Source organism: Tripterygium wilfordii, chromosome 22 (genome assembly GCF_013401445.1).
Source record: "Tripterygium wilfordii isolate XIE 37 chromosome 22, ASM1340144v1, whole genome shotgun sequence".
NCBI classification, from domain to species: domain Eukaryota; kingdom Viridiplantae; phylum Streptophyta; class Magnoliopsida; order Celastrales; family Celastraceae; genus Tripterygium; species Tripterygium wilfordii.
The window spans coordinates 11,127,609-11,146,950 of record NC_052253.1 but is presented as its reverse complement, the minus strand read 5'-3'; the positions used below and the strand labels follow the sequence as shown (position 1 = coordinate 11,146,950).

General features: G+C 36.6%; 3 protein-coding genes across 4 annotated transcripts; 2 read left to right on the top strand and 1 right to left on the bottom strand.

The window, feature by feature from the left end:
* Positions 1-5,482: 5,482 nt before the first annotated feature.
* Positions 5,483-7,687, top strand: LOC119992094 (aquaporin PIP2-2-like; the record flags this gene model as incomplete). The annotated part of the gene is made up of 4 exons (XM_038838719.1): positions 5,483-5,930; positions 6,177-6,472; positions 7,023-7,163; positions 7,259-7,687. Coding segments are annotated over 4 exons (999 nt in total), but the record flags the coding sequence as incomplete, so codon positions are not given.
* A 2,378-nt stretch (positions 7,688-10,065) lies between these two features.
* LOC119991087 (alpha carbonic anhydrase 8-like) lies at positions 10,066-11,081 on the top strand. Its single transcript, XM_038837280.1, has one exon. It carries the CDS (start codon positions 10,398-10,400, stop codon positions 10,863-10,865), a length of 468 nt encoding a protein of 155 aa, XP_038693208.1. The 5' UTR covers positions 10,066-10,397; the 3' UTR covers positions 10,866-11,081.
* A 319-nt stretch (positions 11,082-11,400) lies between these two features.
* On the bottom strand, positions 11,401-14,703 carry LOC119991086 (F-box/kelch-repeat protein At5g60570-like). 2 transcript variants are annotated; one of them, XM_038837278.1, is made up of 3 exons: positions 14,482-14,703; positions 14,202-14,274; positions 11,401-13,995 (listed from the first exon to the last, which is right to left on the bottom strand). In XM_038837278.1, the coding sequence occupies exon 3, from the start codon at positions 13,885-13,887 to the stop codon at positions 12,709-12,711; it is 1,179 nt and encodes a 392-aa protein (XP_038693206.1). In that variant the 5' UTR covers positions 13,888-13,995; positions 14,202-14,274; positions 14,482-14,703; the 3' UTR covers positions 11,401-12,708. The 2 variants fall into 2 exon arrangements, with proteins under 2 accessions (XP_038693206.1, XP_038693207.1); XM_038837279.1 differs by having other exon boundaries at positions 11,401-13,866.
* Positions 14,704-19,342: the final 4,639 nt, after the last annotated feature.

Here is a 19,342-nt window from a genome sequence, read left to right as displayed (position 1 = left end):
TTGATTGCTTCTGCATACAATGTGATATTGCATGCTCTTCATCATGCAGAGAGTTGAACATATCTACCACTACGTACAGCTCTTCCACCACCCTATCAGCGCATTGCCATCTGTTGGGTCTAAATTAACCTTACTAGCAAGTGTACTAGTTGGCGACTACAGCACAATGATAAGCAAGGGTCGAATCCACAGGGATGGAGTTATGTCTAATCCAAATGTATACTTGTATGTATGTATGGACAATGCAAACAAAAGTGAAGTTTCACTCAAGTTCGTTTGGTTTAGTAATTAAACTAAAGACAAGCAAATAATAAAGTGTTTTTGGTATTTTCTAGGAAGAAGGAAGCGAATTATGCTAATGCACACTATATCACTAACGCAACTAAAACGAATGAGATGAGTTAATGAATATGAGATGAACACCAAGGCTTCGGAATCCCCCTTGGGAAATGACTTGCAAGGAGACAAATTCACACACATATTTGCTAATTCGGGCATAACGAATCCATACCTAAGTCGGTCTTAGCGCACTTAAGCCAAATCTCCCTAAAATCGATTATTAGCCATCTTATTGGTCTAGTCGGATATTCCTAAATACATTCTAGCCATCTTATTAGTCTAAATATGCATAGGAATTCATGAAGTTCTATGGAGATTAGGATTCATACAAATTGTCACCTAATTAAAGGGAGACACATTAATAATCAAGAGTTTCAAGAAGCATAATCTACTTGACATATTACCGTCTAAGCAAATTCTTCAAATAATTTCATCCAAAAACCTAAAGTGTTGGCCAAACACAACAAGCATGAAGAAATTGCAATCAAACATAGAAACACAAGATTTATACCCAAATCAACTCATATATATATAAATCAAGTCATACACAAAGTCATTAAACCCAAAGCTTCATCCTAACCTTGAAAAAAGTAGTTTAGTTACACATAGAGAGAGAAAGACATAAAGAGAGAAGAAAGTGGCATGAATAAACCCCAAATATTGAGATAATCCAAGTTGGGTTGAAGAATTCCTCCTCCAAGCTCCAAGAATCCCTTTTCCCCTCTGTGTTCGCTCTCCAGAAAGTCTATTCAAAGTGCCAAAAGTGTCCTGCGGCTAGGGCAAATCGCGAATTAAAGCTGACCCAAAAGCTGTTTTTTACGCCTAGGCATGTTGAATTCATGCCCAGGCGTGCCACGCCTAGGCGTAAGCTCATATTTCCGGTTCTCTTCAAATCAATGCTCCCTGGACTGGGCGGATGGAATTATTCTGGGCGTGCATAAATGCTGCGCCTAGGCGCACCTCCCCTAGGCGTGAGCCTAGGCACATTTCTTCACCAAAATCTCCAGATCTGTCCTGGGAACTTCAAATGACCATAACTTCTCCATATGACCTCCGATTTGAGTGATTTTGGAGTCCACGGAAATATTGAGATGTCTAGTTTTCAATGCCTTTTGTTTCGCTCAATTACAATAACTTGGAAGAAAGTTATGATTATTTGAACACACAAAGGTCGGTGGACATTTTCTTCAATTCAGCCCTTTTTCCGGTGCTTTTCATCCAAAACGCAATCAACCTATCAAAATACAAATCAACACATAAATATACTCATTATTTATCAAAAGGAAGCCTAAGAGGGGGAGATTTCTACCAAAAAAATAGGTATTATCATATCTATCACCATCGCTATAGGGCATGTAAATGGTAATCACTACATCAAAGTTGATTTGACAAGGTATTATCCGGCCAATGCCTCCCATCACTCCTGAATGGGTTCACTGTAGGCATATTTACGCAGTTGCATGGGCTACTCCGTATGCGGAACGATTCGATTCGATGCGTACATGCACTCATATGGATTCATCAAATCTTCCGAAATTTTTATTCATGTGCTTGATTAAATTATTGTCTGTCTTGAAAAATTATCAAATTAGTAACAAAAAATATATTTTATCTTTTATTTACAGAAAAATTAAAAAAGAAAATAATAAATTAATAAAAACCAAAAATATTAATCAAAATCAAAACATTTAAATTAATAAAAAAATGGGTGAAAAAAATAGAATTAAGAATGTGATCTTTTTATTTAATATATATATATATATATATATATATATATATGTTTAGTATATGTGTGTGTATATCTATATATATATATGTGAGAGTGGGACATGATATGACATGAATTGAAATGACAGCCTAGGGTGGGGGTTCAAAATAGTGGGTTTAAATATCCAAATCCTTTTACTATCTTATGTATAAGTTAATCATTGAATATGTTGATTTTTTAATTTAATTCTATTTAGTGTTTAGAAAAGAAATTGGTATTAGGCCTGTATAGTATAATTCTTATGCAATACATTGTTTGGTTGGTTGTTACACAAAATGATAGTATAAGAAGATATGTGATAATATATCTAAACTATCCCAACTAAAACAATTACTATTTTTTAATAATTTCTCTTATAAATATTTCTATGGAAATTTAAAGATAAAAAGTAGTTAGATTTTCGTGGTTAGAGTTTTTTTTAGAGTACAAACAGTATATAAAGTAATAAGTGGTTAGAGTTTGTTTTTTAAAGAGGGTATTTTTTGTCATTTGACGTGTTACCTCTTATCTAAAGCGATCTGTATAAATTAAAACGTGTTGGTGTCTTAATATTATACAGCCTGCACCGTATACGAGTCTCATTTTACATAAAATTATATTATTATGAGTTTTTTAAAAATTACCAAACACTTAATAATAAAGACACTTGATAATAAATGATAATTTTATACTATAAAGAGTTATATCCTCTACTCCAAACGGACCCTAAATCACATATCGTCCCGTGGAGAATGTGAAAGTTCACATATAACAAGGCCAAATCTCCGAATCTAGTAAATGTATTTTTTTGGTCTAAGAGTATAAGACATTATTCGCTAAGTGAATTTCATGCGAGTCTGAGGGAGGGGCCAAAGCGAAGCCCTTGGTCCAAGGGTAGACGGGATATTAAATAACGTCAAATGCTCCATTTGCTCCCAACTCAAAAAGGATCAACCTTACTAATGGAACATACAACTAAATCAAAGAAAACAACCTTTCTTCCTATTTTGAAGGTAAAAAATATGTATGATTGTCTCTGTTATTTCTAGTCTCAATCAGTATGCGAGTATTTCATTTGTTTACGTTAAAAAAAAGAAGAGAAGGCCACCGGCCAATGGAAAAATCACCATCAACCTTGCAACGCCAAAAGAATGACTTGTAATTCTTCTTTTTTTTTTCTTCCTTTTCGACGTCACTCTGTGTTGTGGACAGCTGGTGCAGTTGCAGCCACAACTGCAATTCAAAGAAAATGACTTCATGGTTCGTGTACTGACAAGGCCTGGCGGCTGGAGGAGAGAGGGCCAGTTTGTGGTGGTCGGTTCATCACATCATCCGCAGCATTACACAAATATACACGAGTGGTCTGCATTGTGAGGTCGGTCTGTTTTTTGTTTATTTAAATGTGCACATATTTATATAAAGTATAAACTTGTTTATCTTTTGTAAATATATAATCACATACATATATATATATATATATATATATATATTAACTTTTGCCGTCGAAGAACAATCATTAATGATGGGTTGTGTGGAGGCTGATGATGGGCCCGCCGGTAGGTCTCCGGGAGCCGGAATCAAACGAAATTTCTGATTTTGAAAAGATTGTGGAGAGACTGTTTTGATATTTTGACACGTAACCTCATTGTATTACTTGCTTATCAAAAAAGAAAAACGTCATTGTATTACTTGAAAATACATGTAAATTCATTTTATATTTTTCTTGACTACATATATACTTATATAGTGAAAATCGTGGTGACTATCGATCGTGGTTCATGGACGTAGTCTATATTAGATGAAGCATCTTAAAAACTTGTGTTTATCTTATTATTTGTTCTTTAATTTTATGTTATTCGTTATCCGTTGGGAAGGTCGGTTCCCAACAATTAAAAAAACGTTCAGTTTACTGTTTACTCTCAAATGTTCTGATGAAATATACGTATAAACAATGTTATGATCCAAATTCATTCAATTTTTTTTAATTTAGAAACAAAGAGCGATTACTGGTAATATGATTGTAATATGTACAGGTCACAGAATCGATGCTTGAAATTTTATCACATGAATGCCTTATCTGGGCTACTACCATTGAAGGCCAAAGAGAGAAGATAGATTAAGTGATAGTAATCTTAGATATAACTATGTAACTTTTCTTGAATAATTGTTTTAAAACAATACCTCTCTGTGCCTCGGTTGACAACCGATCGAGTTAAGCATATGTGTGTTTAAGATTTGATTAAAACTATAAACATATTTCTCTGCCCTATTTAAAAATAAAGAGTTTTAAAACAATGAGTACAGACTCATAGTTTTGATAAAAGGCACAACCACCACGTGTCACCAAATGTTTATGGAACTTGTACAGATAAGTTCTCGTGGCAATACTATCATCATGAGCCACGAAAATGACGCCAATATTATAATCCCCAATCAATTATTGTGGAATCAGCATTGCTTTGTTTTATTTATATGAAGATAACGTAAATTAATCCTTAATACTTGTTTTATTTGTTAGGATAACTGCAATTTTCAAAGTTTAAAGGATTATTCCGAAATCAATGGTATATTCTGGGAACGAAAAGTATGCTAAAAAGTTATATTCATGGCAACTGTGTTAAATTCACGCAGCTGCATTGTTACAAAAAAGAAAAAAGAAACTTAACACTTCGTTTTTTTTTTTTAATCCAACACAACAACAACAACAACAAAATATATATATATATATATAAAAGTTTGTCTTTTTTACATTCGATATGAGGCAAAGGTTTTGCCAATTTGGAATTGATGACAAGATAAGTTGACGAAAGCCAACATAAATCAAACGTATAATGTAATGTGACCCTTGAAACTTGAAAGTAGGAGCGTCCATGGGCGGTTTTTTAATGTGACCCTTGAAACTTGAAAGTAGGAGCGTCCATGGGCGGTTTTTTGACAAAAATTTAAATGATCGTTCGGTCGGTTATTGGCGGTTTAGTAGATTTTTTCGGTTTTTCGTTTGGTCCTCAGTAATATACATTTGACAATAACCGATCAAACAGTCGATTCGATTTGACACAATTTTTTTGGACAGCCCTCTTTGAAAGGGTAGAATTAAACCGTTGTTTGCCTTCTCTCTTTTTGGCAAAATGACCGTTGTGTGTAACAACCCTACTACACCTCAATAATTGGGTACAGAAAAATTATGTTAGTCCTCTAAAGAAAATTTAGGGGAAAGAAAAAAAAAAGAAAAAGAAAAAGGTGTAAGGTTAAGCTGTCAAAGAGCCGTTGATGTAATGGTGGGGCCAGGCAAGTTAAGGAAAAATAAACACAACAAAAATCATGTAATATGGTCGGCTAAAATTAATGTTATAATCTATGTCATTAGAGCAATTAACACTCTCTTAATCATTCACATTAACACTCGCTCTAGTCTCTACTCTCTACACTCCCCCCATATATACCCCCTCACCACTACTCTCCTTTCGCATCCTCAACAATACTCTCTCTCTCTCTCTCTATATATATATATATCTATCGAAAGTAGTAAGCCAGGCTGTAGAAATGGCGAAAGATGTTGAAGTTCAACCAGAATTTTCTGCTAAGGACTACACTGATCCGCCTCCAACGCCGTTGTTTGATTTGGAAGAGCTGACCAAATGGTCTTTTTACAGAGCACTAATTGCAGAGTTCATTGCCACACTCCTCTTCCTTTATATCACTGTTTTGACTGTGATTGGCTACAAGAGCCAAACCGACCCTAATTTGAACACTGACCAGTGTGGTGGTGTTGGAATTCTTGGGATTGCTTGGGCCTTCGGTGGCATGATCTTCATCCTCGTTTACTGCACTGCTGGTATTTCTGGTAAGTCATCATTTTCCGATGTGCTAAAAGAAAATTGAGCGCAAACACTATAAATCATGTTCATTTTCGGTCAAAAGTCCGCACCACTTTGTTCTCTCTGAATTGTCACCATTGGTTATTAAGTTTAGAAAACACGTTGATTGTGTGAGAGGCGGAACCTTTATTTATATATATGCAACTCTGTTGAATTATGTAAATCGGAGGTGGGATAAAGTCAAGATAATCAATTTTTACTCGTTGAAACAGGTGGACACATTAACCCGGCTGTGACCTTCGGACTATTCCTGGGGCGCAAGGTGTCGCTCATCCGTGCGGTGATGTACATGGTAGCACAGTGTTTGGGTGCAATCTGCGGTTGTGGGCTTGTGAAGGGTTTCCAAAAGGCTTACTACAACAGGTATGGAGGTGGGGCCAACACGCTCGCTGATGGGTACAACAAGGGCACTGGATTGGGTGCTGAGATCATCGGGACCTTTGTTCTTGTCTATACTGTCTTCTCCGCCACTGATCCTAAGAGGAACGCTAGAGACTCCCATGTTCCTGTAAGCACCTTATTACCACTACCAGTTTTTTTTTTCCATATCTTCTTAGGTAATCTGTCGTTTTCGTATAGACGTACGTGGTTGGCTTTACTCATCTCATCAAGCGTTTGATTATTAAAAAATGTCCGGTTTTTATGTTCCAACCACCGCAAATGCTGAGATGGATGCATATGATCTATGTGAAATTATGGATCCCACATGATCCATATGAAATCATGAGCGTCCCATCTCAATATTTGAGGTAATTGAGATAAAAAATAGTGAGATTCTAAAAATTGTTGTTGATCATTAGTAGGAGCAAAAATGTCAGGATCCCACTAGTCATCCCAATAATCAATCTTGGTTATTAATTGATGTAAGTGCAGGAGTTCATAAAATCTGATTTACATCAATCAAGATACATGATTAATTACTGAGATGACTGAGATCTCATTTACTGGGATCCCTATCACTTATGTTAGTAGGAGTGCACACTTGGTAGTTGGTATATAAAATATACAAATTTAGTATAATTCTGATTTTATTTCTTCTTTGAAAAAAAAAATGACAGGTTTTGGCACCATTGCCCATTGGATTCGCTGTATTCATGGTTCACCTAGCCACCATCCCCATCACTGGGACGGGTATCAACCCTGCTAGGAGTTTTGGAGCTGCTGTCATATACAACAAAGAGAAGGCCTGGGATGACCAAGTACATCTATACTTACACTATTATGTTTTTTTTTAATTATTATTAGACTATAATTAAAAAATGCCTTTAATAATTGTATTTAATTAATGTTACAGTGGATATTCTGGGTTGGACCATTTATTGGAGCTGCAATTGCTGCATTCTACCACCAGGTCATTCTAAGGGCTGCAGCCATTAAGGCCCTGGGTTCCTTCAGGAGCAACGCTTGATTGAACTGGCCAGTACTTTCTGATGAGCGAGCGTGGATGGTTCAAGGTTCGATCAATCGATCTGGCGAGGGCCTGCACGGAATTGTAAATAAAAAAAGTATGAAAGCCAAGGGATGTCTTTTTATTCCTTTGTTTTTGTACGTGTTTCATTATCACTGTATTTTATGTTGTGCTGTCTGGTCTGCCTGTCTGTTCATCTTTATCCTTTTAATTTATCTTTTCTTTTCTTCCCTTTCAATTTTCTTTTCCTTGGGTGTACTTATGTTTCCTGGGATATTAAGTAAAGAAGTATTCTCAACACCTTTTCATTGCATATGTTTGCTTATGGAGGTACTACACTGATTAATTATGTAGATTTTTGTTGAAATTCTCCGTCCAAATACATTAAAGGTACTGTCCATTTTGGATCATAGACTTGCACTGATTTGTTCTTCATGGGCTGTCGCTATTGGTATTTAGGCCCGTGAAAACACGTCTTCAAGTGATCAGAGTGACGCAACGAACACACTAAACGTACATGAGATACTGTCCTTTTTGGCTCTAGTTTTATGTGGATACATCGATTTATCCTCAAAATTTTATTTCTACGCATCTTCGATGTGAGAGAAGTTGACTTTGCTTATAAACCACTCGCACGGTTGAGTTATGTCCCATCGATGTGTAATTTTTAGCCTTGACAATTTTAAGAGGTGTTTATATATATATATATATATATGAATAGAGACAGAGTATAATTTTTTTTTAAGTTTTTAAGTTCAAATTACTTAAATTTTATTAAAAGAAAACTATGATGATGAAACACGAGCATCTTCTCTCATCAGAAAATCGAGATTAGGTACAATAAGGTCCATTATTATTTAATTTGAATAATGATGTTGACCATACATTAAAAACATGGTGTCATTACAAGGCATTCTTATCCTACTTTTGTATTAAAATATCGTAAATCGAGTGGTGATTACGAGCCTAATCGCACATAGATTATTAAAATTATACAGCACCTGACAGCGATAGCCCACAGAGTTGGCTTTTGTGGTGGTTACAATAAAAGATTATAGAAAATTAGAAACACATGAGAAAACAACTTCGGTCAATTATGGGGGGCCTTGGGTTTCTTACTTTTTTTTTATTAAGTAATTTACCTTATATTGTCCTTAGCTTACAGGGGTTTGTTTTGTTGTTTTATATGTAGAATAGAGTAGGTGAAGTTTTAGATCTTTGATGTTGCACATTTTTGCTTAAATTATGGAGAAGGTGAGTTTCATTTGAAAAGGAAATGTTTGCTTGTCTTCATTGATGTCACTCTTATCTCTAGCTAGCCATAATTTTCTTTTTTAAATCGAGAATGAGATCATCTATGTTTACTTTTTGAACATCCGATATGAGAAATTCTAGCTATCAAACCTGCATGCACGGAAATTTTTCATTTGACGACAAGGTAAGTTGAGTCAAAAGTTAGTGCGTGACCATAATAATATTACTCTCAATAATTATAACTCTATGTTTTTAATGGGGGTAAAAAAAATTAATGTTTTTGGTAGAGGGAATGGAGGTAATGATGCAAATGAATGTATACAATTTATATTATGTAAATATGGTAAAATTAATTAGAATTAAAAGCAAACCCGTTTGGATCGGTTGCATGTATACCAAATTAACAAGATGACATTGCTTTCTTTTACGTAGTTTTTTTTTTTTAGATAATTTTCTTTTTAAAAAAAAAAAGTTTAAAATCAAGTAATGCTAAGCTAGTACTTAACCCTAAATTCATAAAGCTAGACTACAATTTGAAATATATAAGTAGGATTCACCAATTAGGGTGATGAGACATGACAACCACTTAGATGATAGTCTAGTCGTGAATCTCTTTAGAGTCAAACCGTGTGGACTCGAAATATCCTGAGTTTGATTCCCATTGAGAGTAATGCCCTTGTGATTATGTATTAGGCTTTGACCCAACTTATCATATCGTCAGATGAAGAACTTTTATACTCGCAGGCCTAAGACTCTAGTTTAGACCCATATAAAATGTCCAAAAAACAAACTTGTATGTATCGTTCTTAATTATCGAAAAAAGTGATGAGAAATGACAATTGCCAAAAGCCTTAACACATCCTTCAACTTTTAATCATCATTTTAGGACAAAAAAAATAATTATTACCTTGTGATTGTAATACAATCTATTAGTGTTTTACACTCCCAAACGGCAAAGAAATTGAAGGTAGGGCAGACTATATATCGCTGTTGTTATGGTTGAGCCCTAGCGAATACCCAGAATATACTTAAAACTTAAAGAGTACCTCCTATTCAAACCTAACGTGGGCTTGTTTTGTAGGCCGAAGCCTATTTGGTCCAGTCCAGCCCAATAATCAAACTCATGGACAACCTTTTATACTGGGTTGGACTTGGTATTAATGGGCCTGTTGTAGCCTGTGTGTTTGAACTTTGATGAGAGAGAGGACGGTTTTTCAGAACTCAAAAGTCCCACCCCATTACAGCCCCACCTCGTCCCCCCTTTCTATATGCGGTTAGATCCTTTTTATTGAATCTGAATCATTGATTTCATTCAACTAGTTAACCATCTGTTTTGATAAGTAACGAGATATATTCAGAATAAAAGAAAGTAACAAGATATATTCCAAATTAGAATCTGGACATAAAATATTTCGTAAATTTGTGATGTAGTTCCGACTCGAAATCGATCCGGAACCATTTTTTGATTGCCACCCTATTGGATAGTGCCCCTTCTACACAATTAGTTATGGAAAAAGATATCTTATTTATCATCTTCTCTGTTCCATATCTTTATCCACCATAATTTTGTGCAAAGCTCATTAATTTTCATTGTTCCACTTTGCGCTTATCGTGAAAATAGGAGGAACACTTTCTTCGCAGGTCTTTTTATTTTCAAATCGCCATTCAGATCTGCAACTCTCCCTCCTTAATTTTTCCTTACATTTTCACGACATCTTCTCTCTATAAACTACATTCTCTCGCAAACTTCAGATTTGTTTAAGCTTTTCAAATGATGTGGAGATTCTTTGTTTTTGTTCTCGTGGCTCTCTTCTCTCTACAATATGCTTTATGTGACCATACGCCGGAGAGTTCACCGAGTCTGGCTCCCGCCGACTCTCCCTCACCGTTGTCCCCATCGCCGGTGTCCGGATCTCCGGCTTCAGAGAACTCTCCACTGTCTTTGCCGCCGAATCCACCGGCACCTTCTCCTACAGAACTTAATGCCGCTCCCACACCTTCACCTGCGACTTCTCCTGCTCCTGCTCCAGCGCCGAAGGATGCCAGCGAGGTGAATCACGCTAATGACGAATCGAAGGGCTCCTCTGACGGTATGAGCGGCGGCAGGAAGGCGGGAATTACGGTCGGAGTGCTCGCTGCTGCTGGTGTGGTTGGATTGGGAGCGTTTGTGTACAAGAAGCGCCAGCAAAATATCAGACGATCTGAGTACAGTTATGCCGCGAGGCGCGAGTTTCTGTGACTATGAAGATACTGGTTTCTTCTCCAGAGGTTATTTATCGGTTAGGTTATAATTCGTATACTGCTATTTCTTTGATTCTTGATTATTCTTTGGAGATTTTGAAATACTCTTTCTTTCGTTAAAATTATGAGGAATGTTAGTTGATATGAGTCAAATTGTGCGGTAATAGACCATTTGTTATAGATTTATAGATTGCGCTTCCTTATATATCAGTCTAGCATAGCATAATCCAACCAATTAGCTTATAAACAAAACCAAGCTCCTCTCACATTAAAAACGTATTTTATGGGCTTAATAACCAATGACTATGACTCATGAAGAAGTATCCTTAATGTTAATGTGTTTGGATTTGAATTTCCAACAATATTGTGCAAGATAACATGACAGACATTCATCCAGAAATCAGATGATCCTCTCAAACAGTAGTTTGACATGCCTACAACATTTTGTTTTTCAAGAAAAAGAAACAAATTTAACACGAAAGATGAATGTTGACTGATTGGGTGCATGGGCCACATGACAAGACACATTCATGTATGAATCAGATTCTCCTCAACTGGGTAGTTTACCAATCACATCATATACAATGAATTGATCCCTGTAACAAGACCTGAATTAAAGTAAGGATTCTATCAAAGGAACTCCTGGGAAGCAACTGGGTCCTTTATTCTCTAATCACTGATCGACTGTAATGCATCCATGTGGCTTCTTCTATGTGCATAATGCAAGTGCTTGGTGCTGCAATAATGTTAGTGCAGAATATGTACGTAATAATATATTCACCATGAATGCCTATAGCATCAACATAAGAGCAGACTAGCAGACAGTACTAAGTAAAAGGAAAAGAAAAAAAATAAAAACTAGCTTTCGTAGCATCTTCTTATCAATTATGTTCTCAAAACATCATTAAGACATGAACAATCCAAGGATATACCATACAGATGGGTTTCTGCAGGGAACATCAACAGCATCATAGGCTTGACCTCCAAGTTGTTAAAAACCATAACAGCAACATTTAAAAGGAGAACGCACATATCTTTGCAACAACTAAATATAAACATTAGATTAGTCAGGTGACTCATATGAAGTGCAATTTGCTCAATTTCCCGGTTTTTCAGAACTATATAAGCAAAGCCAAGGCAAAAATGACAGATGTATTACAGCCATTCCGATACCAACCAGAAAACCAAGCAAAAAAAAAAAAAAAGCAAGATCGGCAATTAGTATACTACAAAACTTTGCCCTGCTGAGATGTGATTTGACTTTTAATACCCAAAAAATATATATGATCTGCAATCCTCATCATGCCTGATTCATGCCATGCGTTGCACTAGGATTTACAAGAATTTACATGGCTCCTATGATTTACAAGAATTTACATGGCTCCTATTGCAAAGAACATAAGTTATTTATCTATGTAATGAAAGGGAACAATATACTTTCATTATAAAAATATTGGCAGCCAAACTGGTTAAAAAAGTTGAAAGATCACTGGATAAGCACAAAAAAAATGAAAAAAAAAAAAAACACTAAACAATAAAGCTTTGCTGTTTATTGATTTAGTTATCTGGCAGGTAAATGAAAATACAACTAGAAGAATAAAATGGAAATCAGAACATTACCAGAGGAAACCTGCTTAATACCATGAAAAGCAAATCAGACACAGATTCACAATGTGAAACATGATCTTGAATCTGTCTTTAGTGAGCAAAAGTTGAATTCTCTACCTGGTAGAGGTTATCTCAGTGACAATTAACTCCAGTCAATCAAATTAATGTACGAGGAAGAACCCTAGAATGCCAGGTTGAATTGCAGATACCAGGTTGAGTCAGTCAAATAGTCCTCAACAACCCATAACTGCACAATTGTACACAAACACCCCCACATTCTCCTTGACACCAAGGACCTTCCAATCCAAGTTTCCATTATTAACACCTGACTTCGGCGACCATGAATTCAGCACAATGGCCACACCTTCTGGGACTCTTTGCCCACCCACGACCAAAAGTTCCCCACCACAGGCCTTAAAGGCCAAGCCCCATCCATCCGAAGAATCAGCCCTAACTGGAAGCCTTCCCAACTCATCCCAGGTGTTCTTCACTTTGTCATACTTTTTCACCATGTTAGTCAAAGACTCAACTGCATATAGCTGATTGTCTACAACCGCGACAAGAGGAGGCGCATGAGCTGCTCCACTAACATTTGGACTCATCGCCTCTATCTTCCTCCATTTTCTCGTCTCAAGATCATACTCCTCCCCACAAGTCAAAGGGACTGTAGGACTTGACATCCCACCAATAACATAGAATTTCCCATCCATAAAGAACCCAGAACACAGTTTACGCTGTGTGTGCATGTTTGGCAAAATTTCCCATTTACCCAATGAAGAGTCATACAACTCTGCTGATTTCAAGACTTTCCCATTCTTATCAGTCCCTCCTGCCAAAATAGCAATGGATCCACAGGTACCAGACCCAAACAAACATCGAGGATGGTTCATCCCCTCACACTTGACCCAACCACGACAAATCAAACCATACTTCCAAATCGCAAACTCAAACATTTCACGGCCGAAAACCAACAATTCACTGCCCACAGCCAATGACTCCTTATCTGCATGATTGAAACAGTCATCACATGGTATCTTGGGCAAAGTCATCCATCTCTTTCTGATAGGATCAAAAGCCTCCCACCCTCTAGGATCACAAACCAGGTACACCCAGTGCTCCACAATGCCCAACTGCTTCCTCAACTCGTACAAAGACCCACTCTTCTTTAAGTTTAATAATGTATGATATCTCTTGTTTATGCATGATAATGAAGGGTAGTCTGATCTAGAAACCCGCGCAAGGCAGTTCAATGCGACATCATCTATAAGACCAGGGAAAAACGAATCACTTGATCCATGATGATGACCATCATGCATTCCTTCCCGGGTATTTACCATCCTATAATTTGCCACTTCTTGCTCTGCCTTCTCCTCCCCCATTGACAAACGACCCTGACAAACTTTTTTTGTCATGTTGATTATCTTTAACTTAATCCCAAAAAACCAAATAAATCCACCATGAGAGACAATCAGTGCATTAGTCCCTAATGTGCTCCAAATCACCAGAAATTAAATTCATATCTGCACGCAATCAATCTCTGTCCAATTATTTTTCTCATCAAATCATCAAACTAAATTCTACCTATATCCATTTCAAGATTAGTATTCCAAAAGCTTCCCTTGTTAGAAAAGTATGTTAAAAAATAGATCCCATCTTTGTTACTTAAAGAAAATTCAGTATCAATGCAAATATGCAATTGCAAGGAGAGTATAAGTTAGTCAATAACCAACAAAGCTGCGGAATTCCCAAGTATGCCACCAAACCACGCGATTCTTTATGTGCAATCGAAACAGAAGTGCCTGCAATCCACACGAATATGCAAGAAAAATAAATTAACAAATAAGTAAATTAGAAAATGAAAAGAACTACAAATCAATCGGGAAACGATTAAGAATTAGATTAAGGATGATAAAATGCGGGGCGATCCGATTCCAACTGGATGAAATCGACTCGGATCCCAAAAAAAGGTTTATAATTATGACATGCCCACGGAATAGTAACCATACCGTAGAAACATGATGTTAGATCGAGATCTCAGTCTTCTCGTCGACGGAACCTGCCGGGAAGACGCTCTTTGTCAAACATGCCGCCGGAGTCCGGCTAAAAAAAAGAGTCGTCCCAGTCTCCGAGACATAGAGTTTGGATTGCAAGTTTGGAACAGAGAAAAACTGAACTGGACGAAAAAAGAAAAAGAGTTATAACGATAAAGCCGGAGTTTGCAGAGATGACCCCCACTTTCTATGATATTTATATAACACGCCAAATTTTGAGAATATTTTTGCCCTTTATTACACATATTTGTCATTTGTCCACTTCCTTCTTATTTATTTTTAATATTTATGAGTTTACTTCGAAAAATGTTTTATTAATTTATTCCTAAATCAAATTCAATGCTCAATAACATCTAAAATACATTATTACAAAATTATGAGCCAAAATAATAAAATTCAGTGAAAGAAAAATTAACATATTAAGAGATAAAAACATAAAAATAATTTTCAACTATTGTTTCTCTTATTGGATTGATTTTGTAGAGCTACAACTATATAAATTAATTACAAATTCTTAACCACGAAAATATTATTCAGAATCTCTCACGTAAATTTAAAAAAATATTGATCAATATTTCTATGAAATTTTTTTGTAGATTTTTTATTGCAAGGGCATTGCTCTAGAAAATATACCACCAAAATTATATTTTGCTCTTTATTATTCAATAACTTCAAAACGTAACCTAAATAATATTTTTGCCCTTAATTATTCAATATAACTTCTAAACAATAAAGTGATAAACATTGATTGAAATGTCGCATGTTTAATTAATGAAATTAGGAGGAAGCAGGGGAGTCTTTATCGCCGTAGGAAGAGAAGATAAGGATTGACCATTACATGACGCGCCGAAGGGGTTGACCTATTCCCACTATTTTAACTTTTGTATTTATTCCAAATCTTCTGATAAACATGAAACTCGTGGTTTCTCATTTCTTTAACATTTTCATTCCCCCACATACAAAAAAAAAATCATGTAATCCATCCAACCTCGCAATACAACATGGATAGTGTTAACGCGTGCCTATAAACATTTGTTAACAGTGGTGGAGTTGGGATGGATTGTCACTGGGGTCGCACTTTCTATAATGATAAACAATTATATACCAAAATAACCTATTAAGAGGATAAAATGATATTAGTTAAAATAACTCAAATAATCATAATCATAAAAATAAACATATTACAATTTGACAAATAACAAATAAAATATTATATATATTAATTTTTTAAAAAAAAAAATTGAGTGGGGTCACTTGACCCCACTCCACCCGCCTATCTCCGCCACTGTTTGTTAAGGCTTTGAATATTTGATTACAATATATCACAGTATGTATATAACGTGTGATAACACTCTCTTACCTATTTTCAAAAACTTAAAATACATATATTTTTCAGATTCATTACATATGTTTCATCATTATCTATTGTCGTAAGGACACTTATTTCCATTTCTCATAAAATATTATAAAGCCTTTCTTTTGGAAAAAAAAAGAGTCTAAGAAACGGCGTCGTTTAAGTGTGACCGGTGACAAATTTGACTGGGAATTATGAATTATTAAAGGCATGGCATTGATGATAAGAGTTGGAAGTAATTGATGGTTTTGGTCAACGCACGGTTTTGACTGCACACCAAATTTTACAAAAGAGAGAGACAAAATGACGGCGTTTAATAGGTCCCAATCTCTCAAAAAAAGACACGAAAAGCCGCAACAGCGAAGCCAGAGAGCAGAGCTCCGGACGGACCGGACGTATGTTACTTGGGCCGATCCCTATACAGTCAGTACGATTTGGCAGCTTAGCAATTCAAAACTGTGGGTCCGATTGACTTGAATCCTAAGCTGCAAACGGTCCCTAAGAAGGTTGAACTGAACGGGGAGAGAAGGTCGTAAAACATAAACAGCAGTGGTGGGCTGGGCCCATTTAGTGCTATACAATTAGAAGGCATGTACAAAATCTTATACTTTTTCTATGTCGAGAAATCATTACTTTTTTGGCCTATGTAAGTTTGGATTTTTGAATCATTTCACTCTACCTAGGACCCAAGTAACTGATAAATTAACCACGAGAGTTGACTTGATCGGTAATTAATTGGGTTAAACATTTGTATGTTCAAGAGTTCAAGGTTCGATTCAAATCATAAACATAATTTCGATCATTCCAGCTCGATCAACCTTGAGTGGTTACACCGAACCTCATGTTTATATTCGCTATTCTGCCAAGCAAGAGAAGAATTGGAATAAAAAATCAATCATGCATTAATCAAATATGTGGTCCCTGGGATTCGTACTAATTGTGCGGTGGTGCAGTGAAATATGAAGAGCTGCCCTCACCCGTGCAGTTGCAAGTTGCAAGTTGCAACAGGAGCCGTGCTCCTCTGACGGCAATTGGGTCCACTACAACTGTTTATGAAAGAACGCTACAAGCATACCTCTCATTCTGTGCTGTCTCTCTGGATATCCTGACAAAAACTACAAGGGTACCACGACGACTGCAGACCACACTGTTTGTAGTCAGTGGTTTCCTGTCTATTGCGATTTGCTTCCCATATATCCTCTCCCATGAGATGAATTGTAAAGTTCTATAAAGTAAAAAAAACCTCAACTCAAAACAAAAGTTTTTTAAATTCAACTAGTTCTAAACTATTTGATTTGATAGCCCGGATAGTGTTTTTAATAAATTTGTTGGGCATGGATATCAATTTCGGCCACAACAATAGCAATTGTCCAATTTACTGTATCTCATTTGATGGGCCAAGTATGAGAGAGTATGGTTTTGGGTTTGCCCCCATATTTGCTTCAAATGGGCCCCCACTATAACTATCAAGCCGAAAGAAAGTTAGGTTTGCTTTATGGTCCATTGGACACCACTACAGTATATAGACAACAACAAAACCAATAAATTTACACCATTGCACCAATACATGTGACATATAATTCTCATTTTCAACAATTTCACCAAAATACATCTCCCAAGAAAATTTATTTGCCCCAATTCCATTGCACCATTGTGGTTGGCAACCTCAATGGTGTTGGGGCATGGTGATGAATACCCGCGACAGAAGATGGGGGCCAAAGTCTAGTATCACAAGTTTGAACTTAACTTTTTATTGAAAACCCAGGTTAACAACATAAGGTTTGTCATCTCTTATAAGCTAAACTCCAAACCCACCATATTTCGATGTGACATGGTGATGAATACCCGCCACACAAGATGGAGGCCCAAGTCTAGCATCACAAGTTTGAACTTAACTTTTTATTGAAATCCCAGGTTAACAATATAAGGTTTGTCATCTCTTATAAGCTAGACTCCAAACCCACCATATTTCGATGTGGGATTCTCATCAATCCTCCCCCCTTGAGAGCATGCACGTCCTCGTGCATGACCTTGGTCGTACCATTTCGGCATACGGTTCACTTACTGCCCCAAGCCTTAAGAGCCAAGGCCACATAGCCTTGTTAAGCCCAGTGGATCTATGGCTTTCCCAGTTACTTTTAACGGCATTTTTCTTTCTCTTTTTTTAACGACATTTTTCTCTTTTCCAATCTGCCCACAATGGACACGGCCCACTGTCTGCTAATCCAACTCCACAAAGGAATGGGCTCTAGGGTAGATTCATCTACGATAGTGCTAGCCCACTGGCCTGCAAGCAGATGCGTGGGTTATCAATGAAAGCGCCAATGATAAATACCCGTCACACGGGATGGGAGCCCAAGTCTAACATCACAAGTTTAGCCTAACTCTCTATTGAAAATCCAAGATGACAATAAAAAGTTTGTCATTCCTTATAAGCTAGACTCCAAACCCACCATCTTTCGATGTGGGATTCTCATCACATGGATGGGACAAAAAGTGTGTCTTATTGGCCCAACATGAGATTGAATGTGTATAATGGTGCCATTTTCGATTTTATTGGGTCAACTTATAAAGAAGGGACATTGCCATGGCCCTTTATTGACCGTATTGTTCATTTGTTGGGACCTACGATCCCTAAATCACAGTAATGCACATTTTTGGTGCCAAAAATGTGAAAGTATGGCCAACAAAATTGCACCATTGTGGTATATCACATTTTCCTTCCCAATCATACACACTTTACACGTTTCTCAAGTTTTTGGTGGCCCAATTTGGCCTAAACACCATTGTTTTAATTGCTCAATTGTGATGCCATTGCCATTAGAATATTGAGAAGTGTGTTTTGATGGCATGGCATAGGAATGAATATGAAAACTACACAATGATGCATTTTTACTTGTTTGGATTGCCAAGCATTTTGGAGTCAGACCAACTAATTAAACCAAATGCTGGCTTGACATAAATCAAGCCCGCATGGGGGCCAACCAAAATCCATACCCTCATGTTTGGCCACAAAACAAGACAAGGTCACTAAAATGGTATTGTTGTGTCATCATTTTGATTCATGACCCAACAAAATTTACAAAAACCACACCCATGCCCCAACATAATCCCACAATCGCAATTGCTCCTAAATTTCATTAGAATGTGTCATGTCAGGTGGAAGGATTAATTACTTGATTTGAATTTCTGAAAAATCCCGGGCCAGGTTGTGTATTGCCAGCCCATTTGTGTTGGAACACCAGGCCGAGCACGGCCTGGGATAGGGCCCATTCACAGTCGAGCATTATAAGGACATGTAAGACGGGCTGGCCTTGCTAGCCCATACACGTATGTAATTTTAAATATTTATCAGATTTATTTTATAAATAAAAAACATTTACCTTTGGAAACTTTGGACAAAATTGGAAAATAAAATATTATATTCAACGGGAAATGGAAAGAAAAAGCAAATCACGACAC